At 40.5% G+C, this 27768-nt stretch overlaps 2 protein-coding genes across 18 annotated transcripts in view; one reads left to right on the top strand and one right to left on the bottom strand.

Moving 5' to 3' along the window:
• Positions 1 to 1122, bottom strand: part of Nsd3 (nuclear receptor binding SET domain protein 3) — a 108066-nt gene extending 106944 nt beyond the window's left edge. For 5 of the 7 annotated variants that reach the window (XM_040268767.2, XM_021735297.3, XM_021735295.3 and 2 more), the window contains exon 1: positions 666 to 1122. The gene's annotated coding sequence lies outside the window, so the exon portion shown is untranslated. Of the gene's footprint in view, positions 1 to 590; positions 615 to 665 lie in introns of those variants that run through there. The other 2 variants (XM_078031216.1, XM_005338388.3) reach the window with 2 other exon arrangements.
• Positions 1123 to 4962: 3840 nt separating this feature from the next.
• Positions 4963 to 26457, top strand: Letm2 (leucine zipper and EF-hand containing transmembrane protein 2). Of its 11 annotated transcripts, none has more exons than XR_013430437.1 (11): positions 4964 to 5540; positions 6462 to 6543; positions 8059 to 8509; positions 9384 to 9527; positions 14289 to 14426; positions 15167 to 15367; positions 16974 to 17093; positions 20850 to 20963; positions 23334 to 23426; positions 24252 to 24373; positions 25111 to 25123. XR_013430437.1 is itself a non-coding variant. In XM_021735298.3 (11 exons), exons 2-11 carry the CDS (start codon positions 6497 to 6499, stop codon positions 25171 to 25173), a joined length of 1464 nt encoding a protein of 487 aa, XP_021590973.1. In that variant the 5' UTR covers positions 4967 to 5540; positions 6462 to 6496; the 3' UTR covers positions 25174 to 26457. The 11 variants fall into 11 exon arrangements, 10 of the variants coding, with proteins under 10 accessions (XP_077887357.1, XP_077887358.1, XP_021590973.1 ...); XM_021735298.3 differs by having other exon boundaries at positions 4967 to 5540; positions 24281 to 24373; positions 25111 to 26457; XM_005338389.5 differs by having other exon boundaries at positions 4970 to 5092; positions 24281 to 24373; positions 25111 to 26457.
• Positions 26458 to 27768: the final 1311 nt, after the last annotated feature.

Below are 27768 nucleotides of genomic sequence, written 5' to 3' on the forward strand. Positions count from 1 at the left end.
CCTATGTCTTCCAGTTTCCTGAGTCTATTTCCTATCCTCCTATTGCATTCTGTCTCAATCATTTCTCATCCCTTTTTCTAAACCATCTCTTTCTCCACTTCATTTCCTTATTTCTCCCTTGATTCCCATAAGATGCCCCATTTCCCCATCAAATTCCATCCCTTTCCCCCAGCCTCTTCTAGTTCCCACACTACACCCCCAGACCTCCCTATTTCGTAGTCCACTCAGGTCTCTAATCTTCTCCAAATCTAACTCTTCTTTCTCTGCCCCTCCCCGGTTCCTATCTTTATCCCCGCCCCCATCCTACCTTTACTCCCAATTCTCAGCTCAGCGCCACTACATCCTTAATCCCAATCCTACTTCCCCTGCCCCACCCCCCAATTCCCTCCACACCCCCCATCCTGCCATCTGCTCTTCCTTCTAGTCTACCCTTGAACCCTTTCAGGCCACCCGCTTCTCCTCCCATTCCTGAGTTTCTATCCCTACTGGTGCCCCATCCTTAGATAGCCCCCACCCCATCTTTCCCTCCTCGGCACTTCCGTGCAACACACACACACACACACACACACACACACACACACTTACTTTACCTTCAGTTTGTTCCATTCTAACACACACACACACACACACACACACACACACACACACACACACACACACTTTACCTTCAGTTTGTTCCATTCTAACCCCCCGGCCGTGTCAGTACGATCACAGGAGAGACACGGAGGCCCGGAATGGGGCTGGGGTGCCGACAGCTGCCGGGGCCGCGGGGGGAGGAGACGGAACCAAGCTAGGCCGCATGAAATCCCCGGACTAGATTTCCTCCGCGCCGGACGCCTCTGCCATGGCGGCCGGCACCGAGGACTGCCACGGCCGGACCGGGCCGGGCACGCTGAGGGGAGGAGGAAGGCTGCGGGAGGTGGGTGGGAAGGGGAAGTGGCGGGACAGGGATCGTCGAGCAGCCACTGGTGCCAGAGAGGAGCTGTGGCGGGCGGTCCAACCGGGGCAGCAGGGTCCTCGAGTTCCACTCAGAATTCTCACGCCTGTCCGCAGCGACCTGTGCACAGCCCCCTCGGCCTCCGCCTCCGTGCTGGCCACTGCCGCCCGCTCCCGCCGCCCGCTCCCGCCGCCGTCGCCGCCGCCGCGCACAAAGCCCCCCCACCCCGACTCTCGGGGCGCCGCCGCCGCCAAATCCTCAGCCCCTCATTGGCCGCGCGCCGCGGCGCCTGCCGGGAAATGCAGTCCCAGGTTTGGGGTACAGGGGGCGAAAGGAGGAAGAGGCTCGTCAGCCCCGGGAGGAGAGAGGCGGGAGCTAGAACCAGCAGTGCGAACGGCGCGAGAGTGTCTAGACCAGACAGGAGACCGCGGGCGATAAGGCAAAGGGTCAGGAAAGAATGATGCGAAGGGGCTGGAATGCAAATGAAACTAGAAGACAGGGGGGCGGGTTAGGGTTGGTCCTGAGGCAAAACTGTGGTTGTGCGTGTTCTTTGGTACTTATCAGACAACACACTTATTAAACACCTTGTGGTACTCCACGGACTGGCACAAACGAGTATCTAGTTAAGAAGACCAGGAAAAAGCGTAACGACTCAGAGCTTTCTTGGCTGTCTCTGTCCGACAGCTGTCAGGGAAGCGCGCCCTAGTCCACGAGGGTCTGCAGCCGGGAGCACTGGTAGCAGTTTAGGACTTAAATCGGGGGATGGGGCAGTCTCTTTTTCGGTCCTGGGTGCGAGTGTCGCATGGTCTTCAGTCTACAAGCATCAGAAGGCCTGGGCGGCGTCCCGGTTTCGCTCAGGAAGCGCCCCGACCTCCCTAGAGCAGGCACCGGGCCCGCACGCCTTCTTCCTGCTTGCACTGGGGCCCGGAGGCTTGTGGGTAGACAGCAGGACGTCAGCGCCGACTACATCCCAGACTGCCAGGGCCAGAAAGCGCCCGGTGCCAGTCACGTGCCCGGGCCCTCGCCGCTCTGGCCAGACCTTTACACTCAGTGACGCTAAAGCGTTTGTCCTAGACCACTCACATAAGAATAAGAAGATGGACAGGGCGGTAATGCTCCGTAAACCTCTTGCCCTTCCCATTCTAGGAAAATATGTAAAACAATGGAAGGTTTTAGGTGTGTGACAAAGTAAACGAGTCTTACAGGAGCGCGCAGATGTAGTTATTTCCTGGAGCCTGGGTAATGACTTAGAACGTTGCAGCACGGAAACATGAACGTACAAAGGAAACACAGGCAGCAATCAGATGAGGAAATTAATATGTAGTCCGCGGTCTGCTCTGAGAACTATAAAGTTATATCATTACTAGGCGTCATACTTTTGATAGGCATTGTAGTGCTCTATTTGGTACCATTACAAGAAATTCTTTATCATCTTTAAATTAGAAGATTCCTACACGTCAGTTACTATTATTTTGGTAATGGAAATTGAACACAGGGTGCCTTACCACTGAGCTGCTTCTTATTTTTTTGTTTTGGGACAGGTTCTCCCTAAATTGCTGAGGGACTCCCTAAATTTCTCAGACTGTCTTCAAACCTGCAATCCTCCTGCTTCAGCTTCCTAAGTTGCTGGAGTTACAGGAGTGGCTTTCCAGCACAGATCAATTATTTTAATGGGCATTAATTATCTATTAGTTTGTTAATCCTGTAAGGCTGATATTGTGCATTAAGAGTTCCCATTCCTATTCATTTCTGTTAATTTTATTTATTTTGAGATGGATTCTCACTATGTTGCCCAGCCTGGCCTGCTCCTGGGCTCAAGCAAAGCTCCTGCGTTGGCCTCCCAAGCTGGACTAAAGGGAACACAACCCAGAACTTTAAACTATTTTTAAACCTACACTTTGTGTAATATCAAAGTTAAATGAATCCATAAAACACATTTTTATTATAAATATGTCTCTTAAAAACAGATAGCTTAAGGGAGCCACCTGAGTCACTTGATTCTATCTCCTAGTAAGGGGCTAAATTTGTCTTTTTTTTTCCCCCTATGTTCCTCTCTGCCTCTATCCTCCTTTTTCAATCTGCCTGTAAACTCCATGCTTTGTAGATAAACTATCATCTTGACCTGGTACCTGGATTTTCCCCTTGAGAAGAATTTTGTAAATTGTCCCCAGGGATTCTATTTTAGCCAGTTTCTAATAGCTATGATGACAATAAAAGTTTAAATTTGATATTATATGAAGTAGATGCATGTGGTCTTCTCTGCAAAACATTAAGAGTGCAGTTAATATTTAGGGAAATGAGCACTAAAAGTAACAATTCACATCATCTAACATCTTCTGAGGTTTAGTATATGCTTACTCTTCTCCATATGTAAAGGAGCAGTTAATCAAGACAGAAATCTAAAACGGTTCTCTGAGCCATAGTTATAGGGAAAAAGTTTTTTAGTTTCTCTTTTGATGATTTTATGCAAAAACTCCTTAAATATCAAATCTTGTATCCTGAAAGTCAAAGAAATTGCCAAACTTGATAATAGGAAAAAATAGACATTACTTTGAACAAATGGATTTCAGTAAGAAGGGTTTTTAACCCTTCACTCTTTTAGAATAGAGTTGCTGACATATGGCCGTGGTAGAAAACCTAGCTCATCTTTCAAATACTAGGCATGGAATTGTTCATCTGGTTTATGAATACTTAATGATTTTCACTGTGCCTGATTATAAATGAATACAATACATGAATAGGAATATTTCCTAGTATAAAATGTCTCCCAGTGAACCAGGGGCAAATATTTTTGGATCCTTTATAATGTTTTCCAGAAAAGTATGGGTTTATGGTAAAACAGTGGTTAATTTGTGAAAATCAATATGAAAGTTATACCTATATATTTTAAAATTCAAAATTTACCCTCGTGAATTTTCAGGGACGGAAAGGTAAAGGAGGGAAGCCTTGTAGATTTTAATTCTAGTAAACATAGAACGTGAAGTGAAACCTTCATGTGGAAAGTTAGGCATCAGATAGGCACAAGGGGACCTCTAGTGGCCAAACTGATAAGTTTTGCCTATTTAACAGTTGAATCGTTTGGTTATTAGCTGAAAAATGCTTTGTGGATTAAAAGAGGTTTGCACTTCTTACTGAAATTTAATACCCGCCATCTTTCATTCTTACAAATGTGCTGCCCAGATGAGTAAAGTATGTAGCCGGTTTACATGTGAAGAGAAGGCGTTCTTTTCGAGAAAGCGATTCCATGCTGTCTGGTGTTAGGGTAAAGCCACTAAAATTTTTCTCTTCCTTTAAAAGTCAGCCAGATCAAATGGATACGAAGATATAACTGGGGAACAAGAATATTTCTAGATCGTTCTCTTTTCCAAGATGGCTCAGTTTCACATTCTAGGAACCGAAGTGCCCCCTGAACCTGCACGCAGCGCATACGTAATTTCACAGCCCATATAATGTACATTTTAAATATAGAGATTTCTACACAAACTACTGATTATAAGCAACGCCTGTTAAAGAGAACATTTATAAAGCAAAGATTTTTTAGTGGAATCCAGTTTTCCACGTGCAGCTTTCACAGCATTCCAACCTTGGGCCTGGGAGGAAAAAAAAAAAAAAGCCCTTCTGCCACCCACTACCTCCTCCCGGCTCAAGTCCCCGTAGGCAGTTTTGGAGTTAGAGGGGGGCGAGGGCCAGAGGGAGAATACATCAAAATGATGTCATTCGTGACTCCGAGATGGTTACCATGGCGACTATCAGACATATTACGCTAGGCTAAGAGTCTCTTTAATCCAACCTTCACTCGGGGGTTTCCCAGGGGGGTAGCCACAGATTACAGGGTGTAGACAGTCAGAAAAACGACAGTGTTCGATCCTCCAAGACCGACGCTCTTTAAACTAAAACCAGCAGAGAAGTCATTTCGCTGGTGAGGAGACCTTGCCGCCTCCTGGGTGGCCACGATGAAGGACGCCCGCCCTCCACAGAATTTGAGAGTTCATTGGTTGATGGTGTCGTCACTCAGAGTGACGTCACGGGGCGAGGGGCAAGAGGTGGAGTCATAGAGACTTGGCCTCGGGCCCTTCTAGCTCGAAGGGCCAAGGGAGGAATTGGGAAGGAACTGGGAGGACCTGGGCGGCCGTTCCCGGGAGCCCGGCCGAGGAGGTAGGGGTGGGCGGACCAAGTCCTCAGGCTGTTACTTGGACCGTGCCTGCGTGTTCCCCTCCGGAGCCCGCTCCCTGTGCATCCTGCCCCTCCCATCAGCGCCCCGTTTCCTACAGTTTCCAGTTCCCACCGCGCTCTCCTCAGCCAGTGATCTCGTCCTCTTCCCTGGCCTTCCAAACTTTGGAGCTCAACCTCCATTTCCCACTCCTTCCGCGCTTCACTTCCGAGTCTCTCTTCTGTGTCCAGAGCCCTCTTCTCCTCGTCTTCATTTTCAACCACACGGATCACTAGGAGTTATCGTTCCTGTATCCGCCCCACCTCCGCACACACACAGTCAAAAATCCCCAGACCCCACAACAGTCCACCCACGTACTACGCGCGCGAAAATCGCTGACCGAGGAAGCCGAGGGCGCGTTTGCACCTGGGTAGTGATGTGCCAGCGGCAGAGGTAACCCCAAGAACCCCGGGCGTGGGGGCTGTGCGAAAAGCCTGGCGTGCCGGCCGGCCTGTCTGCGCCCGGGTCCGCCAGCCTGGGAAGTGGTTGTCCACAGCCCAGCGCAGGAGTGCCGGGCGGGAGACGGGATTTACCGCCCCAGCAGGTCTTGTCTCGCTCCAGCAAAGCACGTTGGGCTGGGTCCAGAGACGCTGAGCCCTGTTCAAAATCCTAGCTCTGTGGTTAAGATTTCCATCCAGGAAAGACCCTGATGCTCCTTTAAACCCAGTTGCAGGAAAGCGAAGTAGATAGTGTGAGATATTAAGGGTTCTTACAGCTCCTTGCTGCCCCTAGCTGAAAAGCGCCGCTGGATGGAGGAAAGCTCAGTTTGGGCTCTGGAAAATCGCTAGCGCCGTTTTACCTGCATTTGAATATAGGCACCATGCATGTCTTTACTGCTACATAAAAGAGATTAGTGAATACTTTCAAGCTATAGGGTTTGGGGTAGCTTGGCCAAATATGGAAAAAGCTTACATAAAACAAATCCATGGGGGGGAGGAAAAAGGTGGGGAGAAGAAAACAAATCCAGGGTATCTGCTTTCTACTTGTATTCTAGTCTACAAATAGGTGTGTTTGTCTCATCTTCTTAAATACCTGCCCACCATCCAAGGAAGATTACTAGACATATTGACCAGAAATAAAAATGTGTCTGACATGTATCTTCTTCATTAAGCATTATCTTAGAAATCATTTCTGTGTTTTGGGATCTGAAAGTTCCATACTCAAATCCAGAGCTAAGAAAATAATTGTTAGGAATGAACTTGAAGGAGGTTTTGTACTTTGAATATGCAAATTTTCTGCCCTTGCAATAGCTAGTAACTCATTGTTTAATTGATGTCTTTTTAAAATACCAAATTGTTTACTTCTTTTGTCTAGGTCTCTTTGTTAAAATTGTTCAGAGAAAAATAAATATGGCATTCAACAGTTGTAATTCAGTCTTAGCTATTGTCCGTACAAGGTAAGCATTAGAATTTTCCCAACCCCCAAAAGTATATGAACCTCATTCTTCTGGATGGAAAGGATATGTGTAAAAGGATTGGTTTAGTGCACAATTAAAATCTTATTGGTTTTTGATTATGCTGGTTCTTAGGAAGCTGACATTTTAATGTAAACTTACTAAAATCTTCTATATGCTTTAGAACTTGGGCTGAGTAGTTTTGTTGAGGTCTGGTACAAGTAAGGTAGAAGATGTAGTCAGATGCAGTGATACACTGGCCTGTAATCCCAGCAACTAGGGCCTGAAGCAGGAAGATTGCAAGTTTGAGGCCAGTTTCAGCAATTTAGGTAAACCCTGTCTCAAAATAAATATTAAAAAGGGCTGGATATATTGCTCATTGGTAGAGTGGCTCAATACCACATATATACACACACACAATTATAGAGTGACACTTCTATAATTGATGAGGCCTTTTGATGTAAAAAGGAGTAAAATGACTAATGAACAAGTCCCTTCTATGGCAAATTCCTGTTTCATTAGGGTGTGTTATCACATTGTAAATTTTCCCTTTTGGTTATCCAAAGAATATTTTTATTTTGGGATACTTCACAAATAGTCTGGAGGGCTGGGGGTGTAGTCATGACTGGCATGCATGAGACTGTGGGTTCCATTCCCAGCACTGGGGTAAAAAAGAAATAAGCTTTATGTCCTGAGCCGGTAATCTCAGCTACTTAGGAGCCTGAGGCAGGAGAATCTCAAGTGCAGGGCCAGGCTGGGCAGATGATATAGGCAACATAGAAAGAGACTGCCTTTAAAAAGAAAATTAAAAAAGAATGAAAGAATAGAAAAATGATCTATCTTATCGTCTTATTTAACTAAAGGCTATAAGCTGTTGTGATAGAATATAGAGTTCCTTGACTCCAATTCTAGTTTTAATTTCTAATGTTCTTGAGAAATTTTAGATGAAAGGACATTTCTGTTGTAAGTGCCTCTCATTTAAGGGAGTCCATAAACATTACATAGACAAAGTAGTATTATTTGATTGGTTAACCCCCACAGGGACCATGGAAAGTTTCATTAAAACATTCCTATTGTCAGTAGAGTGGTTAAAGATACAATATGGTAGTCCATAGAGACAATACTATTGAACATAATCCTGGACATATAAATGTGTGCTAGTAGATTTTAAAGTTAATGGTTGTAGGACTTCTAAGTTCTAAGCAATTTATTCTTAGAAATTAACTTATTAATATTTCTCATAGAGAACATTCAACCATAGAACATACTATTTATCAGTTGAGGCAAAAAATTATATTTGGGGTTGATGGTATAGCTCAGTGGTCTAGTATGTGTTTAGTATATGTTGAGGTCCTAGGTTATATCCCTACCATCACCACCAAACAAAAAATAATTCATTCACTAATAAATAGGAGCTGTCTGAGCTTTAAAAAGTTTAGTTTTAACTAGATAAAATATCTATTTCTTTAAGTTTGTAATAGTATGTGCTCAACTCAGAAATGTTACTCTTTATTCCAGATTCCCTAGCCATTTTGTCCATCCTATCTGCTCTTATTCCCCATCACTTGCATTTCTTCACTTGCCAGATTCTCATTTAAATAAGACATATATGAAGAACTATAGAAGCAAGAAGTACTGTTATCCCAGTCAGTCAGGCAATAAAATACTTCATTTACGAACTAGGCCAATACAAAAGTTACACACATCAGCTTGCTGGCTACAACAGAACCCTGGTAAACCTCAGCTGGAGCAAACCCCAGAAAAGGCAAAGGTGATAAGCCCTCAGACCACAGAAGAAATTGGGATAAATATTAAAGAAGGAAAGCGATCTCTCAGACAAAAAATTATGGATGAACTTAAATATTATTACAACGGATTCTACTTACTTTGGATTGACACCAAAATTGCTGCCAAAATGGCTTGGAGGCTGCTTCATGGACAGGTGCTGACCAGACGAGAGAGACGACGGGTAGGCAAAAATCGTATTCCAGCAAGAAGATGTGAAATTAAAATGAACTATTTGGGAACCAAGTTTTAAACTCAAACTTCATCTTTTTTTTGGAACTGGGGATTGAACCCAGGGCCTCATGCTTTCCAGGCAAGCAGTCTACCACCGAGCCATATCCCCAGCCCATAAACTTCATCTTAAATATCCCAAAGTAGCTTGCCTTGCATGTTCAAGGCTCTGGGTTTGATCCCCAACACCTTCCATCTCAAATCCTAAAGTAGGAATAGTTAACTACTGGTGAAAATGAGTTTCTTCTCACAGTACTGGGGATCCATCCCAGGACCTTGTACTAAGTAAATGCTCTACCCTGAGGTTCATCCCCAATTCCCAAAAGAACCAGTTTTTACTGAGTTTCTTATTTGTCTACAGCTGACTTGCTGTACAGCTTTAAGCAGTATTCTTTATTGTTTTTTATATCTGTCTATAGAATAGTTATGTTTTTAAATTTCTCCAAGGATTGAAAGATTTCAGGTTTAATGTGCATTAGAAATGCAAAGTACTGTTAGCTGGGAGTGGTTGCATATACCTGTAATCCCAGGGACTCCAGAGGCTAAAGAAGGAGGATCACAAATTTGAGGCAGCCTCCAACAATTTAGCAAGACCCTTTGTCAAAAAATAAAAAGGACAGAGGATATAGCTCGTGGATAGAGTACCCCTGGGTTTTTAATCCCCAGTACCACCAAAAAATGGTGAAGAGAAAAACCCCACCTTTCTATTTTATGAACAGGTGCAGAAAACCTATCTTGACTCTTAACAGTTTAAGAACCAAGGCAGGCTTTTTTTTCTTGGCATATCATAAAATAATGAAATATTGCTTCTGCATTTAATTCTTTAGCTATTGAGAACTTGTGCCGATTTCTTCCGCTTGGTTCCATTTATGGTATTCATAATTGTACCTTTCATGGAATTCTTGATACCAGTGTTTCTGAAACTCTTCCCAGAGATGTTGCCATCAACTTTTGAAAGTGAATCCAAAAAGGTATGTAGAAATTTTGAACTTTTAAAAAACTAGACTTTACTTTTTGGAACAGTTTTTAAGTTTACAGGAAAATTGGGCAGAAAGTAGAGAATGTCCATATACTTCTATCCCCCATATTACCCTAGTGTGGTGCATTTGTTACAACTAAAGAAACCATATTGATACATTCATTAATTAAATCTCAGACTTGACATTTGGGTTTACTTTTTGTGGTGTACCATTTTTTGGAGTTTGTAAATGCATAATGTCATCTATCTATCTTCATATCATCACACAGAATAGTTTTACTGCTCTAAATATCCCTTGTGCTCCATCTATTTGTTCCTTGTTTGCTCCTCCCCCCAATCCATGGCAACCACTGATCCTTTTACTATCCTTATAGTTTTACTTTTTCCAGAATGTCATATACTTGGAATCATGCAGTCTATAGCCTTTTTTAGGCTGGCTTCTGAAAAATAGTTATAACCCATAGGTAAATATATTAAAAATTTAAGAATATTGCCTAAAATTATACAATAAATCAGTTGCAAACAAATAAGAAACTCAGGAAGAGCCAGTGGTGGCTGAAGCCTGTAATCCCAGCAACTCAGCAGGCTGAGGCAGGAGGACCACAAGTTGGAGGCCAGCCTTGGCAACTTATTGAAACCCTATCTCAAAATTTAAAAATGAAGGCTGGAGGTATAGCTCAGTGGTAGAGTGCCCCTGGGTTCCAGTCCCTGTACTAAAAAGGAAAAGAAAAACTCAGTAAGAAAGCCTGGTTCTCTTGGGAATTGGAGATGTAGCTCAGTGGTTGAGATGTAGCATGTTCAGTGTCCTGGGTTGGATCCCTAGCGCTGTGAGGTGGGATTGGGGAAGGAGACTGCTTCTCACTAGTAGGTAGTGTTTCTACTTTAGGATTGGCTGGGAGTGTGTGGTGGTACTGGGGATCAAACCCAGAACTTTGACCATGATAAGCAAAGGGATATTTACGATGAAGCTTAAGTTGAGTTCTGGCAATATGCATTTAAAATTCTTCCAGGTCTTATCCAGTGTATGGATATACCACAGTTTATCCATTTACCTGTTGAAAATTGGCTGATTCTGATTTGGGGCTATTATGAGTACAATTGCTATAATTGTGTTCAGGCTTTCATGTGGATGGAAGTTTTCAGTTCATATGGATAAATACTTAGGAGAGTATTTACCTAGCTGGATCAAATGGTAATACTGTTTAGTTTTACATGAAAGTACTTAACTGTCTTCCAAAGTAGCTGTACCATTTTGCATTGCTACCAGGAATGAATGAGAGTTCTCTTATTGTACATCTTTCCCCACATTTGATGTTGTCCATGCTTTAGCTATTAGTCATTCTAGTAGTTTGTACTGGTATTTCATTGTTGCTTTAATTTACAGTTCTCTCCTGATATATGAGGTTGAGCATATTTTCATGTAACTATTTGCTATCTGTGTATCTTCTTTGAGGAGGTGTTATTCAGATCTTTTGTCTACTTTTTTAATTGGGTGGTTTGTTTCTTATTGTGGTTTTGAGTCTTTGTATATTTTGGAAAAAAGTCCTTTATTAGACAAACATTTTGCAAATATTTTCTCCTAGTCTCCTGTCTTTTCATTCCTGACCAGTGTCTGCCACAAAGCAAACACTCTTTTAAATATTTTTTAGTTGTAGATAGACACAATACCTTTATTTTATTTATTTATTTTTAATGTGGTGCCAGGGATCAAACCCAGTGCCTCATGCATGCTAGACAAGCACTCTACCACTGAGCTACAACCCTGGCCTCCAAACACTCTTAATGAAGCCCATCTAATCAATTTTTCTTTCATGGATCATTCTTTTGCTATTGCAGCTAAAAACTCATTACCAAACCCAAGGTCACATAGATTTTTCACCTGTTTTTTTTTTTCTAGGAGTTTCATAACTTTGCATTTTACATTTAGGTGTATGATCCATTCAGAGTTAATTTTTATGAAAGGTGTGATGTCAGTGTCTAGATTTTTTTTTTTGCATGTGGATATCCAGTTTTTCTAGTTCCATTTATTTTAAAAGATTATCCCTTCCTACTGAATTTTAATTAGAAAAAATAAAAAGATAACAAAAGCCCACTGTGGCGACTAATTGAATAGTAGGTAGAATTTATTCAGCCACACAGACCCTTTAGTGCTGAGTAGTCCTTGAGAAGAAGGTGTCTGATGTTGCTGTCAAGGGAATGGATGAGGGCTGGGTGATATAGCACAGTTGGTAGAGTGCTTGCCTTGCATGCACAAGGCCCTGGGTTCAATCCAGGTTCAATCAAAAAAAAAAAAAAATCTAGGGGATGGATGAGAAAACAGACACAATTCCTTCACTTATTCCTTTCTCTGTGACTACTAGACAGTGGTATGAAGGTATGAACAAAACTACTAGAGGACAAAGTGGGCAACTTTTAAATCAGTAATACTGGGAAATATTTCACAGAAGAGGTAACTTTAGAACTGAGACTTAAAAAAAAGAGTGAAATTTTACCACAGTTTGAAAAGGATATTCTGGATAGAAAGAATAGCACAATCCAAGCAGGATCTAGAGGATGAGGCAGGAGGATCATAAGTAACAGGCCAGCCTTAGCAATTTAGTGAGACCCTGCCTTAAATAAATAAATAAATAAATAATAGAAAGGCTGAGGATGTAGGTCAGTGGAGCACCCCTGGGCTTCATCCCCAATACTGGAAGAGAGAGAGGGGGGGGGAAGGGAGGGAGGGAGGGAGAGGGAGAGGGAGGGAGAAAACCATCATTTAGAATTAATGCCACAACATTCCAAGGAAAGTATTAGTGGATATAGGAAGATGGGGGGAATAGGGGAAATGATTTATCTAAATATTACCTCTCCTTTGAACACTATACCTTCCCCAAACATACACATAGACACACACACACACACACACTTGTGGTGTTCCAGAGAGGGAGCTGGAGGAGCTTTCTGTGCTCCTCATGCATTTCTCTAGTCTGGGCACTGGTACAACCCTGTAATCTCAGTGCTCTCGAGGTTGAGGCAGGAGTATTGCAGTTTCAGGACTAGCCTCAGCAATTTGGAGAGACCCTGTCCCAAAGTTAAAAAAAAAAAAAAAAAGGCAGGGGGTCTGAAGATGTAGCTCAGTGGTAGAGCAAACTTGAGTTCAATCCCTAGTACTAGACACAAAAATAATAAGTAAATAAGAACCATACATTTCTCTTTCATAGTACTTATTCATTCTATTTTTCTGTTAATTTGTGGAAGTACTGGATCATCATTAGTCACTAATGTTTGTCCATCTCACTAGATTAGAAGTTCCAAGAGGACAGTAACTCATGTCTCTTTTATGCTAGTTTTAATCTAGAGCACCTAGTACATGGTACATGCTCAATAAATAAATGGTGTCGTGGTGCCTGCCTATAATCCGAGCAATTTGGGAAGCTAAGGCAGGAGGATAGAGAGTTCAAAGCCAACCTCAGCAATTTACAGAGGCCCTAAGCAACTCAGTAAGAGCCTCTCTCAAAATACAATATAAAAAAATACTGGAGATATTGCTCAGTGGTTAAGTACCCCTGAGTTCAATCCCTGGTACCAAATAAATAAATAAATAAATAAATAAATGGGTAGATGGAAGGATATGAGTGATTGACCAAACAGATTCTAACCACCATGTTATTGCTATTGTGTATTTTCATTTTGGCTGAGTCTTTTAAGATCTAAAAATCAATGATTCCTCTAATTGGATGATCATTAGAATATCAGAGGTGACTTAAAAAACATTTTTATATGTACATATATAAAAACATAATACATATTTACATATTATATATAAACCGTATATACATATGTATGTTTAGTATATGTATGTATTTATGTGTATGTTTTTAAGTTGCTCAGGAAATTCTAATTATATAATCTACATATGTAATCATCTATGTATGTAATATAGATATAGCTAGATATATTTTTTTTCTATTTCTCTCCACCCACAAACACACTAACCATAGTTAGACTGATAATGCTACCACATAGATTTTTTATGAAAAATAGGAATTAAGAAATACTGGTAACCTACTGTCTTTTGAGATTGTACATTTTATTCCTCTTTGTGTAGTGCTTTTCTTCATATGTACTATAACACTTAATTCTCTGTATTATAATTAACTATATCTATTTTCTATTTAGACTCTAGCTACTTCAGTGTAGAATTGATTTCCTTGTCTTTGTAGAGCAAAATCTGGGTCTATTCAGATCAGGAGTTGGCTCAAGTAGCAACCTAGTTGGTTAAGAAATAGTATCTCTTTCTAAATAATGATAAAGCCTTCCACTGAGGGGACATTTGGGATCTTTTAAATGCTAATGAACATTTCATTAATGAGAAATAAATGTAAACCGGGTGCAGTGGCACACACATGTAATCCCAGCGGCTTGGGAGGCTGAGGCAGAAGGATGGCGAGGTGTTAAGCAACTCAGTGAGACCCGTCTCTAAAAATAAAATACAAAATAGGGTTGAGGATGTGGCTTAGTGGTCGACTGTCCCTGAGTTCAATTCCCGGTACAGAAGGAAGGAAGGAAGGAAGGCAAGATTAAGGAAACAAGTTTCAAATACAAGCTATTTTATATTTGCCCTGGTTCTCACAAATCCCAATTAGACCTGCAAATAATATTATTACACTACATGTTATAGGGATATGCAATAACAAAGTGATAGTTATTTCTTCCATCTTTGCCAAGTTGTAGTCATGAAAGATTAACTTTTTCCTCTTCTACTATTAAGGAAGAAAAACAGAAAAAGAAAATGGCTGCAAAACTGGAAGTAGCAAAATTCCTTCAAGAAACAATTACAGAAATGGCAAGGAGGAACAGAGCCAATATGGGAGATGCCTCTACACAGCTATCATCCTATGTAAAACAGGTGTTAGACTTTTATATCATACCAAACAACTTCTGAGCTGGAGTTATATGAAAAATGCATGTCATCATGGATCTTCCAAATTGTTCAAATCTTTGAAATTGCTAATATGTATGTTATAAAATACACTAATTGTAATCATATAACATAAACAGAGTAGTTTGCAGGAAAGCTTAAGTAATCAATGTGTTGATAGTAACTTCTTGGAAAGAACAGCACAATTCTCTTTATTTTTCAAGTGATTCCAGTTCCAGGCAGAAAACAAAGTTCACGGGCTGGGGCTGTAGCTCAGTGGCAGAGTGTTTGCCTAGCATGTGTGAGGTACTGGATTTCATCCTTAGCACCACATAAAAATAAACAAATAAAATAAAGGCATTCTGTCCATCTACAACTACAAAAATAAAATTTAAAAAAAAGAAAGAAAATAATGTTCATAAATGCTTTGTTATCTATTTCAAAAGTCTACTGGGCTGGGCGTGGTAGCACACGCCTGTAATCCCAGGAGCTCAGGAGGCTGGGGCAGGAGGATTGAGAATTCAAAGCCAGCCTCAGCAATTTAGTAGGCACTAAGCAACTCAGTGAGACCCTGTCTCTAAATAAAATACAAAATAGGGATGAGGATGTGGCTTAGTGGCTGAGTGCCCCTGAGTTCAGTCCTTATACCCACCCCCACAAAGGTCTATTGGGAAAGTTACATTTAGTAGGAAACACATTTTAATTAGCCTCTTTGTTTCATTGCCTAGGTCCAGACAGGCCACAAACCCAGCACAAAGGAGATAGTTCGATTTTCCAAATTCTTTGAGGATCAGCTACCCTTGGAGCACTTAGATCGACCTCAGCTGGTTGCCCTTTGTAAACTGCTAGAATTGCAGACCTTTGGAACCAACAATTTGCTCCGCTTTCAGCTCCTGATGACATTGAAGTCTATAAAAGCAGACGATAAAGTAAGAGCTTAACCATAGCTGAAGGGGATTTGAAAAGCATTGGGAGGCATCTTAGTATGCCTTTGTGATGAAGTGCAGTATTTTCTGTTGGGTCTGCTCATGGATTGATGCTGGCAAAATGAGTGGTTTAAACAATCATTTTAGAAATTGTTTGTTATACTGGGACCCATTTTCTTAAAAATGCCATCATAAGCAGTCAGTAATTTGGATGTCTTAGCTGAGATTAATCTAAAGCAGTTAGGACCTGCTGGGAAGGAAATAGCAGCTCAGTAGATTCCTGGCAAGGCTTTACCCTGCACACCTCTGCTCCCCTACTGAGGAGCTGGTGCCAAAGTAAATATTCTGCTGAGTGAGTTGGGCTGGTTAGAAGTGGGTGGTAAAGCATAATGCTGGAAGGGGAAGCACAGCCTAGACATCTTATAGAAAGCACCATTTAGAATATAACTACTAATTAGATGTCTTAAAAAAAATGGAAAGAGTGTTTCTTGAATCTAAATCAGCTGTTATAAAGTATTCTACCTGTGGGAGCAGGCTTCCCAGATCCAAGAAAGCAAAACATGATCCTATTGGCCTATTTTTTTTTTTTTTTTAACTAGGGATTGAACTCAGGGGCACACAATCACTGAGCCACATCTCCAGCCCTATTTTATACTTCTTATTTAGAGACAGGGTCTTACTGAGTTGCTTAGTCCTCACCCATTGCTGAGGCTGGCTTTGAACTCATGATCCTCCTGTCTCAATCTCCTGAACCATTGCGATTACAGGCATGTGCCAACACACCTGGTTTCCATTGGTCTCATTTTGATTTTACATGTGCTTTCAGAACTTTGGAATAAGCAATATTGGTACCAGAGGTACCATAGTTTGGGATTATATCAAGCAGAAACTGTTATTTATTGAGGCAGTTTTGTGGATCAGTTAGAGCCATTCCCACAGTGGTGTTAGGGGACAGCGGAGGAAAAATAATCCTGGGACATGCATCAGATGTTACCGTGAAAGCTTTTCAAGTACAACGTTTTTTCTAATGAACCCTAAAGATGCTATGAAAGGGGAAAGGAGATGTTACAACCAGACAATGCAAAATGCAAGAGGGGAAATACTTTGTTGATAAAATGTTGGGAAGGAGTTATAGAAATATCTCTATTATTACATGGTGTCACATGCCTATAAGTCCAGCAATTCAGGAGGTAGGAAGACTGCAAGTTAGTGACCTGCCTCAGCAACTTAGCAAGGTCCTAAACAACTTATCAACACTCTGTATCAAAAAAAAAAAGGGGGGGGATGGTGGTGATTGGGAATGTGGCTCACTAGTTAAGTGCCTATGGGTTCAATCCCCAGTAAGAAAAACAAAACAAAGAAAAAGTAAGAAAGAAAGTAAGGTCTCTGTTATTAATACCTGTTAGCAGGATTTCCTTCATCTAAACTACCACCTTTCTAAGTCACTTTGACTTTTTTTTTTTTAGGGTTCTGGTCTTTGCAGCAATCAATGTAGGGGACAAAGGATCAACTTATCAAATTCTGGATTTCTACTGATTTGCTGGAATGTAGGGGATTAGATAAAATTGGAACACAAAGACCTAACACTGTTCCTTAACATTTCTTGCAGATAATTGCCAAAGAAGGGGTGAAGACTTTGAGTGTGTCAGAACTACAATCTGCTTGTAGGGCCCGAGGGATGAGATCACTGGGTCTTACTGAGGAACAACTTCAACAACAGCTCACAGAGGCAAGCAGCAGCACCCTCAGACCCTCTTCTCTGGAGCAAATCTCCCCTATGATTTGCAGACCTCATCTTGTGATATTTACTTTGCAAGCTATTTTAGTCAGCTTTCCATGCTGTGACAAAATACAGGAGGGTTTTTTTTTTTTTCCCCCCAGTATTGGGGATTGAGCCCAGGGCCTTGTGCATGCAAGACAAGCACTCTACCAATTGAACTATATCTCCAGCCCAAGATAATTAATTTATCAGAAGAAAAGGTTTATTTTACCTCATGGATTTCAGTCCATGGTCACTTGGTCTTATTGCTTTGGGACTGTGACAAAACAGTTCATCATGGCACAAGTCTGTTCATCTCAAAGTGATAAGATGACATTTATTCCAAGTGAACCATTCATTCCATTCATCTTAAGGTGGTCAGGAAGAAAAAGGGAAGGGCTTTATCTCAATATCCCCTTTAAGGGCAGGCCCCCAATGACCTAACTTCCCGTCACTAGGCCTTACCTCCTAAAAGTTCTACCATCTCAAAGCCTTTAGCACATGGGCTTTTGGGGGACATTTAAGATTAAACCATAGCACAAGTGAACCATTTTACATATTTTGCCTCATATCGTTGAGTAGCAGGATACCGAAGAAGCTAGTTTTATTTTGTACTTTGATTGGGATGGGACATTATATTAGTTTTCTATAACTATACTACAAATTACAGTTATAGAAACTTAGTTCACAGTTTATAGGTTAGAGATGTAGGCTGTGTTCTTTTCTGAAGGCTATGGGAAGAGTCCATTGCCAAGATCATTCAGTTCAGTGACTGAAACCCTCTCCCTGTAGCTGTAGGGCTGAAGTCCTTGTTTCCTCAATGGCTGCCAACCTTGAACTGCTGTCAGCTCCAAGAGCTACCTGTATGCCATACCTCTTGGCCTCTATCTGCAAAGCTAGCAGTGGACTTCTTATACGACAGATCCCCCTCACACTTCAAATATCAAACTTCTCACTTTTAACCTCTAGTCCCAGATTTTAAGGGTTTATGTGATTAGGTGAGGCCTAACTGGAAAAGTTCTTTATCTCAAGGTCAGCTGACTTGGGGCCTTAATCTCAAATCCCTTCTCATAATACCTAGAAGAGTGTTTGAGTACCTTTGAGAAAGTGTGGGTATACCAGGGAACCTTGAGGCCACCTTAGAATTTTGTCTACTTCAGAGACTCTAAGGGTCTGGGCAGAAATTCTCATTCAAGTCGCTTTATGGATGTAAACCTGTCTAGATGTCTGGACCTTACCTAGTAGTGCCCAATTAATGCTCCAAACCAATTCAGCGTTTGCTTTGCTAATAGATGCTTAATGTTATCCTTCAGATAGTAATTTAGTAAAAATATCAATGCTTTAAAACAAAGGAATAACTCCTGTTAAAATTCTCATTTTTATAATTTAAAAAAGTACAATAGGTAGCTATTTCCTCTTACATGTAGACCAACTATGGTTGGAAGATGAACATATTATAGAAATACTTGAGATCATGAATTTCTTAAACATGGAGTATTAAATGTCATTGATTACTGTCAAATTGCCCTCTTGAAAGGGTATATAATTTTATAATCTCCAGCAAGGGAACAAAGATATTAATATAATCATTGATCATATTTAGCATTATATATTACTTAAAGAATTCCATTAAGGATAATCCTGTGTTGTCTAATTCATAAAAAAGAAAATTTAAAAATGGTAAACTTAACAATCTTAACCTTACTCATAAGATAAATTAAAACTAAGAGATGCCACATTCACTATTATATTGACAAAGATCAGAGGTTGTAATCATACTGTGTTGTTAAGAGCTTGGATGAAGGGGCATTCTTGCATTGCTGGTAAAAATCCCCATGTAGAGTAATTTGGCATCATCTTTCAAACTTTAAAAATGCATATACTCTTTGACTCATTACTTTTACTTCTAGGAATTTATCCCATATTCTTGGACATGTGCAAAATGAAATATAAGATTATCCAGTGCAGCAGTACCATTTATAATAGCAAACAATTGGGAACAACCTGAAGATCATTGATAAGACAATCAAATAAACTATGAAATTTCCATATAATGAGATTTTTTGCTAGTGTTTAGAGAGAGTCAGTACTACATCTACTGTCATGAATTAATTGCCAAAATATCTCAATGGAAAAAAAGCAAAGGACAAAATTGTGTGCATATTACCCTTTGTGTAAAAAAATTAAAAACATAAATCAGCCAGGCATGATGGTGCACACCTGTTATCTTGGCAACTTGAGAGGCTGAGATAGGATTGCAAGTTTGAGGCCAGCCTCAGCAATTTGGTGAGGCCCTAAGCAACTTCGGTAGACCCTGTCTCAAAATAAAAATAAATAAGTAAATAAATAAAAAGGGCTGGGAGGGCTGGGCACGTGGCTCAAGTTGTAGCACGCTCACCTAGCATGCGTGAGGCACTGGGTTCGATTCTCAGCACCACATAAAAAAGGGGGACTGGGGATTATGGTTAAGGCTGGCTCAGTGGTTAATCATTTCTGGGTTCTGAGTTCAATCCCTATTACAAAATATTATATATATATGTGTGTGTGTGTGTGTATACACACACACACACACACACACACACACACCTGGTACCAAAGGTTCCTTCTAGGGAAGAAGGTGCCTTGAGAATAGGGGTGGAAGACTTTTTTTCCATCAAGGAATTTTGTGTTTTACACCCTAAAAAAGAATCCCAGGATTTTCCCTCCTGTGTTTTTGACTTGCTTCTTCCTGGTCCATAATGCCAGTTTAGGTAGTAAGTGCATTGAAACCAAACTGTTGGGATGACATCAGATCATTATGCCGTTTTTCTGTCTTCGAGGTGCACATTAAACCTGGGCTGATCACAGGCTGTTTAACTAGCTGTGAGGTCCCCAACAATTTTCCCAGCTCTGATCATCAGTGATTTCAAACTCAACAATGTAACCATGCTTCATCATCGCAGAAGCCAGATGATGACTTTGGAGCACAGCCTAATAGGACCTGGCATTTGCTTCTTTTCAGCACACTGATACTCTTGAAAGCATCAGCCAGGACATTTATGTGCACCATGATGGCAGCATGGAAAGATGGTGGAAAAAACAGACTTGTTCTTTTGTTTTGGGTGGGGGGGTAGGGGGAGATATCTGGGATTGAACTCAGGGTTACTCAACCATGGAGCCACATCCCCAGCCCAATTTTGTATTTTATTTAGAGACAGGGTCTCACTGAGTTGCTGAGGCTGGCTTTTGAACTCATGATCCTCCTACCTTAGCCTCCCAAGCTGCTGGGATTACAGGCATGCTAGACATTTTTTTATTGAAATCGTTTTACTTTTTGAATTGTCTCTTGTGTACGTATAAATGGTCTAGAAACTTTTTTTTTTAAAGCTTGGCCAACTTAATATCTAAAATCTCACCCTCATTCTAATTTTTGGTTAATGGTTCATGCCACTTTTTGTTTTAGAGAAGATGCTTAATACTTTCATCATAATTGGATTGAGAACTTAATTGATCGATCTGTCTCTGGGTCTGAGTGATCCCACTACTGTGTGTGTGTGGGGGGGGGGCATGTGAGTACGGGGCAGGAGGTACTACCAGCTACTAGCACTGGGGGAGAAGTCTGTTGGCTGGTGATTTTATACTTGTTCAGCGTGAGTGTGGGGAGAGTTGCAACTCAGGGAAGCAGTAGATGACTGGGTCATTTCACCTTTAACATTGTTTCTGTCATGTTTTATTCTCTTTGTCCAGTGGCTGGACCTCCACCTGAAGGAGAATGTCCCTCCTTCCCTTCTGCTCCTATCACGCACCTTCTACTTGATAGATGTGAAACCAAAGCCAATTGAAATACCACAAAGTGGAGAAGTGAGTAATTGAGTTTAGGGAGAATCAACTGTATGTCCATTATAACCAAGGCTTCTCCACCACTGTTTTGTTTCCCCTTACTGTCACACCTGGGATTTCTTTTGGAATTTGGCTCAACTAGCTTTAACATTTTCTTTATAATTCTTAAAAAAAAAAAAAACAGTTCAGAGTAGGCTACGGGTTCAGCTCAGTGGTAAAGTCCTTGCCTAGCATGCATGAGATTCTGGGTTCAATCCCCAGCACTCTCAAACCCCCACCCTAAAAGGCCACTCAAGACTACCTTGTCATAGGGCTCCTATTGCCTTTAATCCAAAAGACATAAGAATTTTATGAATATTTTTTCCTCCTTATCTAGTTTTCATTAGCAGATTCTACCCCGCCCCCCGTATACACACTGTCTTCCCTTTTTCTACTGAATGGTTCCTATTTCATTTGTCTAAATTTCTATTGATTTTTAAGCAAAGAAGGACTAACACAGAAAGTAATTCATTTCCTTACTCATTTTATTTTTGCCTTCAACTCGGTAACTTTATTCCTCCTGTTATTTCACTGAAAAACCAACTCAGGATGGGCCAAAGCACTGGAGCACTTTGCTCTGAGCCCATCAGAAAGGGCTTTCCACTACTGTGTGGCTTCAAGTCTGACTCAGAACTGTCATAAGCAAGAAAGGAAATACAACTCAAAGTGAAGACCAGCCTTTTTTTTGGTACAGTGGATTGAACCCAAGGGCACTTAACCACTGAGTCACATTCTTGGCCTTTTTGTATTTTATTTAGAGACAGGGTCTCACTGGGTTGCCTAGGACCTTGCTAAGTTGCTGAGGCTAGCTTTGAACTCATGATCCTCCTGCCTCAGCCTCACAAGCTGCTGGGATTTACAGGCCTGTGTCGCTGTACCCAGCTAGGTCCAGTCATTTTAAATCTTAGATATGAGGTTGATCCCCTAGGACAAGACAAGGATAATTAGTTGTAGCATGAAATATCTACTTCAGGAAATGCCACCCTGCTTTCCCTTTATGTATTACCACAGAGTATCTGACTTGGGGCTTTGTCCAGGGCAGGTTCTAGGAAGGTTAGGGGCAATTTTGTATAGACCATGAAGGCAGGCTAGTTAGTGAGTTCAGGATCAAACTCCTGGAACCATTCAAGACAGACCAAAGGTTTTTTTGTTTTTTATCATCTCAGACCACTTTCGGGAGCAAAGGAATCTTCTTGGAGGACCACAATGTCTCAGGCTAAAGTTTGGATTCTCAAAATTATTCTACATGGGTATAAACTCTTTTTATCAAGATGTTACTTTCTGGAGTAAGAAAGGAATTATGGTAAAAGTGACAAGCTCCTTGGAATTTTATTGGTTGTTCTTTTCATTCATGTTTTTAAACTTCTATTCTTTTTATAAAATGAAAATAAGTAGCATACTAGGCTCCATAAATAACATATACTATCAGGGCTGGAGTTATGGCTCAGTGGTAGAGCGCTTGCCTAAAAAAAAAAGAAAGAAAAAAAAATATATATATGATTCTATGACTTTGAATTTAGGTAGCTCCCTTTCCTCCAAAGGACACAAAAGAAGTTATTTCCAAAAATTATAGTGATATTTGTTTTTTCAAACCTAATTAATATAATTGTTTTAATATTTATATTTTAGTCCCAGGTGGACACAACATCTTTATTTTTATGTGGTGTTGAGGATTGAACCCAGCACCCCGCACATTCCAGGCAAGTGCGCTACCGCTTGAGCCACATCCCCAGCCGATAATTAACATAATTTTTAATGATAGGTTAGCTACCTATTTTATCGTTGCTCTTTAACCTAACCTATTATCTATTGTTATTACCTCTTCTCATTTTGCTTGTCACCCAGGGCCTAGACCATGCTAAGCATATACTCTAACCACTGAGCTAGACCCCTAGCTTTTTAGGAGCTTTTACTAAGGAATACCTATATTTTAGTCAGGCAAATTTACCATTTACTATGATACTAAAACCAATAGATGTCAATTTTGGCTATGTCAGTGCTATTAGAAACTGATGAGTAATTGAGAAATGGCAACTTCTTTTTGAGATTGAGAACAGCACCAATATTGGCAAGTCACTGGCTTGTTAATAACTGAGGATTTCAAATACTAGAATTTAATTAGAGTGTAACATTTGTATATAGAGAGCTCAAAACTCAAAAAGAAATAGTAATACTAAGTTGCTATTTCAGGGGCATATTTCATATGTTACTCATAAGGGTGTAGTCTGAGGAGGAAGTTAGGGATTTTAATGGAAAGCAAACTGTGCTAAAAGGCACTGACTACTGTAAAAAGAACTGGAGTTTCAGGAAGAGCAGAAAACTAATGCTTATGTAAAATACTATTTTCCTTAGGTTCCAAAGACAGATAATCCTGTGGAATCACCTACTTCTCCTGACTCCAAAGAGGACACGGTAGATTCTGCACCTCAATCGAAAGGAACTAAGGTCAGACAACTACTTCTCACTTGATTAAGTTAAAAATATAAAAAAGTGCTACATTAATTTTCTCTATTTTTAATCCTCTTAATGAAACTGAATTTATTTCCTTATTAAGGAATATTTATTGTACTGTTTGATCTGTTTCTAAGAAAGTTTAACATCTGGGGCTGGGGGTGTAGCTCAGTAGTTGAGCGCTTGCCTAGAATGTGCAAGGCCCTGGGTTTGATCTCCAGCACTGACAAAAAAAAAAAAAAAAAAAAAAAAGTTCAACATTTGGTTATATGTAATTTGACTCCAGATTTCGCCTTTTGAATTCTATACCAGAATATGAAACAGTTATGGGCTGGAGATGTAGCTCAGTGGTAGAATGCTTGTTTAGCATGTGTAAGACCCTGGGTTCGATCCCCAGGACTGCCAAAAAAAAAGACAGAATATGAAATAGTTATTTCTGAATATGAAGTAGTTGTTCTTGGTAGTCATGAGAGTAGATCCACTATACATTTTTAAAAATATTTATTTTTTAGTTGTGTTGGACAACACCTTTATTTTATTTATTTATTTTTATGTGGTGCTGAGGATTGAACTCAGGGCCTCTTACATGCTAGGTGAGTGCTCTACTGCTGAGCCACAACCCCAGCCCACATTTTTTTTAATTAAAATTTCCTTTTCTTTTCTATAATTTTTTCTGCTCCAGAGTTTATTGCTATATTTGAAAAGCTAGATAGAAGATACCACTTTCCATCTTTCTGATGTTTAATTTATATTATAATGGCATTTTTAGTTTTAATATTATAATCCTTAATTGTAACCATTACTTTTGTTTTAAATCAGTAATCCAACTCTCAATTCTGATGTTTAAGGATGAAGAATTTACACAACTGCCATTAGTACCATCATCACCCATAACACTATCAACACCTATTTCATTACCCATTACTTCTTCTAAAGAAGCTGTAAGTATCTAACAAGAAACAAAATAAGCATACAAAAAACCTTTCTCTTTAGTTATCGCTAAGGGTAGTGAGAATCTATAATTATGACCATTGCAAAACACTGCACAATTCTTCCTGTCATCCAAACAGGAAGTTATAGGCAGAACTTTAGTCATCTGTATAAGAGTACTATATGTATTTTTTTTACCTTAATTATCCAAAAGTGAAAAAAATTACCGACCAATGCAATGGTGGACGAGACATAAACATGTTAAGTCTAGAAGCTAATTACAAAATAGGAGGATCCTTATTTTTTTATGAACCAGATGGAAATAGTTTTCTGTATGTTATGTGTTTTATACAGGCTTCTGATGTTAGGAAACACTAGTAGGAAAGCAATTAAAATTTTAGGAGAAACGCCTGTAAATAAAAAATTACTTATCTAATCACTCTTCCCATTTGAGTGAAAGAATTTGGGGCAAGTGCAGAAAGGGAAGTCACGAGAGAGTTAAATTGTGAAGTGGCCCTGAGGACCAAAGCTGCTCATAGGATACCTGTGAATATGACATTGAGAAAGTGATCCCCAAGGTACTTGGGGGCCTTGTTTGCCTGTCTTCTTCATTTTTATTACAAAGTAAATTATAAACCCTCATTTGACTTTAGGAAAACAAGTCTGTCATTACTTTAGGAAAAGGAAAAAGGGACTCCTATAGAACTTACACATCTAATTGCAACCATTGCCTGTGTTTTCTACCTAGACACTCCAGGCCAAATCACACAAGACATCCCAGAACAGCAAGGCTAATTCAAAAGGAGCCTAAGAACTACTTGAGGATGGAGCTCCCTCCCTCCAGCTATCAGTCCTCAGCAGTGGCACCCATGAAGGACCTCAGGCTAAGACAGTATCTGGTTTGAGACAGAGGATCAGCCATTTAGTCCTTGGAGCAGTCCTTTGGGGCCTTGTAACCATTCCAGATGATGTCAGCAGTGACACCAAGTTCAGGCCATTTAGAGAAATGTAATTGCAAAGTCATTTCCTCTGTACCATTATGTCATCCCACTAAACTGTAAAGCCCACCCCCACCACCATGTATTGTTTTGAACAGTTTCCTATTTGTGCGCATGTCTTTTAAGAAAGGAAATTGTTTTGCATAATGGAATTACCTTGGCACCTTGGATATCTTTGCCTCCTATGGTTTGGAGTCTGGAGTCAGAACTTGGAGACTTCAAAACCCATTTTAAGAGCACCTAAATCAACTTTTTCAGAATGATCTATCAGTAGGAACAGAAACAAAGTACCCTATGAGACAGGATGGTTATACTTCTCAGTAAGGTTTTTCAAAATATAAAGGGAAAGCTTCTTAGAAGGGAAAATGGGAAGCTAAACAGACTGGCAATCAAGACTTGGCTACTGCTTAACTGTTCTGAGGCATCCTCCTCCTGGGCTTGCAAAGGCTGTAAGAATCTGGGAGGTGGCCACTATTCTAGCACATATGGCTTCCATTAGCTACCATTTTGCTAAGAAACATAATTAAGGATTTAACGCTTAACCATTTGTGCTGGGTGAGTGTTTTTTTTGTCAGTTTGTCTCTCACAAATAAGACTTTGTTAGTCGTAGGGGTTGGTAAAGTCCAATACAATCCCTATGCTACTTAGTAACAAGTATAATGTTTAGTTATTTACATTTAGTGTTTTCACTATTATTAATAGTGAAACAACTGAACAGACAGTTATGCAGCTGACCAAGAGCTTTCTTCCTTTGGGGAACTGAGAAGGGAAAAGATATTTTAGCCTGTGAGTGATGAAATTAGATTACCTGCTATGAAACAAGACAGTTAGATGGAGTCAATTAAACCAAGTAAAATGCAGATCTGCCTCACCTGAAACCACCTATATGAGAAATATCACCAGCATTTTATAGCAAGTTCATGCACTTTAAAATGCTTCCTAAACTTCTCCATCAGAGGACAAGTCCACCCTGTCCTACCAGTTAATTTCAGTTCCTTCAGGATGAAGAATCCCTACTATGCAATATAGGATTCCATGGATCTTGCTATTGGCAGAGCCAAATGATTTCACAATAAATTTTCCCATTTTTAAGATGATGGGTGTTTATTTGAATTAGTCCACACTTCAGGTATGAAATATGGTAAATGAATAAGCTAACTTGCTCAGGTTTGTTTCAGTTGAATGACTAGCATATACTGTTGGGCTGTATTAAAATTCTTTTCTGCCCTTCCCTGTGAGCTGATTGGGAATGGTTATATGAGGAGCCCTGTTCACTTTTGGCTTGTTGGCCTTTCACATGTTTTTTCTAACGTCTGGGCATATCAGACACACTTCCCACTCTTTTTTTTTTTTTTTTTAATGTTTTTAGTTGTAGATGAACACACAGTATCTATTTATTTTTATGTGGTGCTGAGGATTGAATCCAGTACCTCACACATGTGAGGCAAGTGCTTTACCACTGAGCTACAGCCCCAGCCCCCTCTTCCACTCTTAAAAAGTGAGTAGCTCATCCAAGAAAACTCAGGGATGTTTCTTTATACTCATCACGTAGGGTTAGATTTAGCCCCATGCCAAACCTGGCTGGTGTTGCTTTGGCATGATTAACAACCAAATCTAAAGGGGAACATTTCTCTGATTTGAAGCATTTGCAGGTTTCAGTGATGTAATTCTTCTATCATGGCTGATTTTAGGCCACCAACATGAAATCACTGAACAATGCAGAGTTGGGAAAAGATGTGCCCAACTGGCTTTTGAGAAAGCACACAACTGGCTCTAGGCCTCACAGAGTCACAGGAGACAGCTGAACTAGCTGACAACACAGGGTTTTTCAATGCATCACTTCTATGTGCCAAAGCATGCATCTTGGAGGCAGAATGATACAGACAGTTCTGAATATTGCTAAAGTGTCAACCAGAGGGAACTGGCCTCAGACCAAGACTTCTTTAATACCTGGGTTCTTGTTGATCTTCCTCCTTCCTGGCTTATCAGCTGAGGGAATGGAAGGCAATACCAGGTTGCTTCAAAGCCCTCTCCTTTCTATCTCACTGTTCTCTACTCTTCTCTGTAGATGCAGGTGCCTGTCTCTACCACCTGCTAATGACCTCATGGATTTCTGGTATTCTCTAACATATAACTAATGATGTTAGACTTGGCCTGTGTCTCACACACAGAGAATTCTGCTAAGATACAGAGGAGTTTGTGGCCTTTATGGTCCTACCCTGGTGCCACATTTAATGCTGTACTTTAATCACAAGTCATATTGGTGATATCCAATCCGTGTTCTGTAATGCTAAACCTAGGTTAAAGACTTCCCGTTCACCACCAGTACACATTCACAGGTAAGATCAGGTTAATGTTACTTCCAAGCAAACCGACGCATTACCTAATGGTGCGAATTTAGCTTGCTG

The sequence above is a fragment of the Ictidomys tridecemlineatus genome, chromosome 14 (genome assembly GCF_052094955.1).
Source record: "Ictidomys tridecemlineatus isolate mIctTri1 chromosome 14, mIctTri1.hap1, whole genome shotgun sequence".
Classification (NCBI taxonomy): domain Eukaryota; kingdom Metazoa; phylum Chordata; class Mammalia; order Rodentia; family Sciuridae; genus Ictidomys; species Ictidomys tridecemlineatus.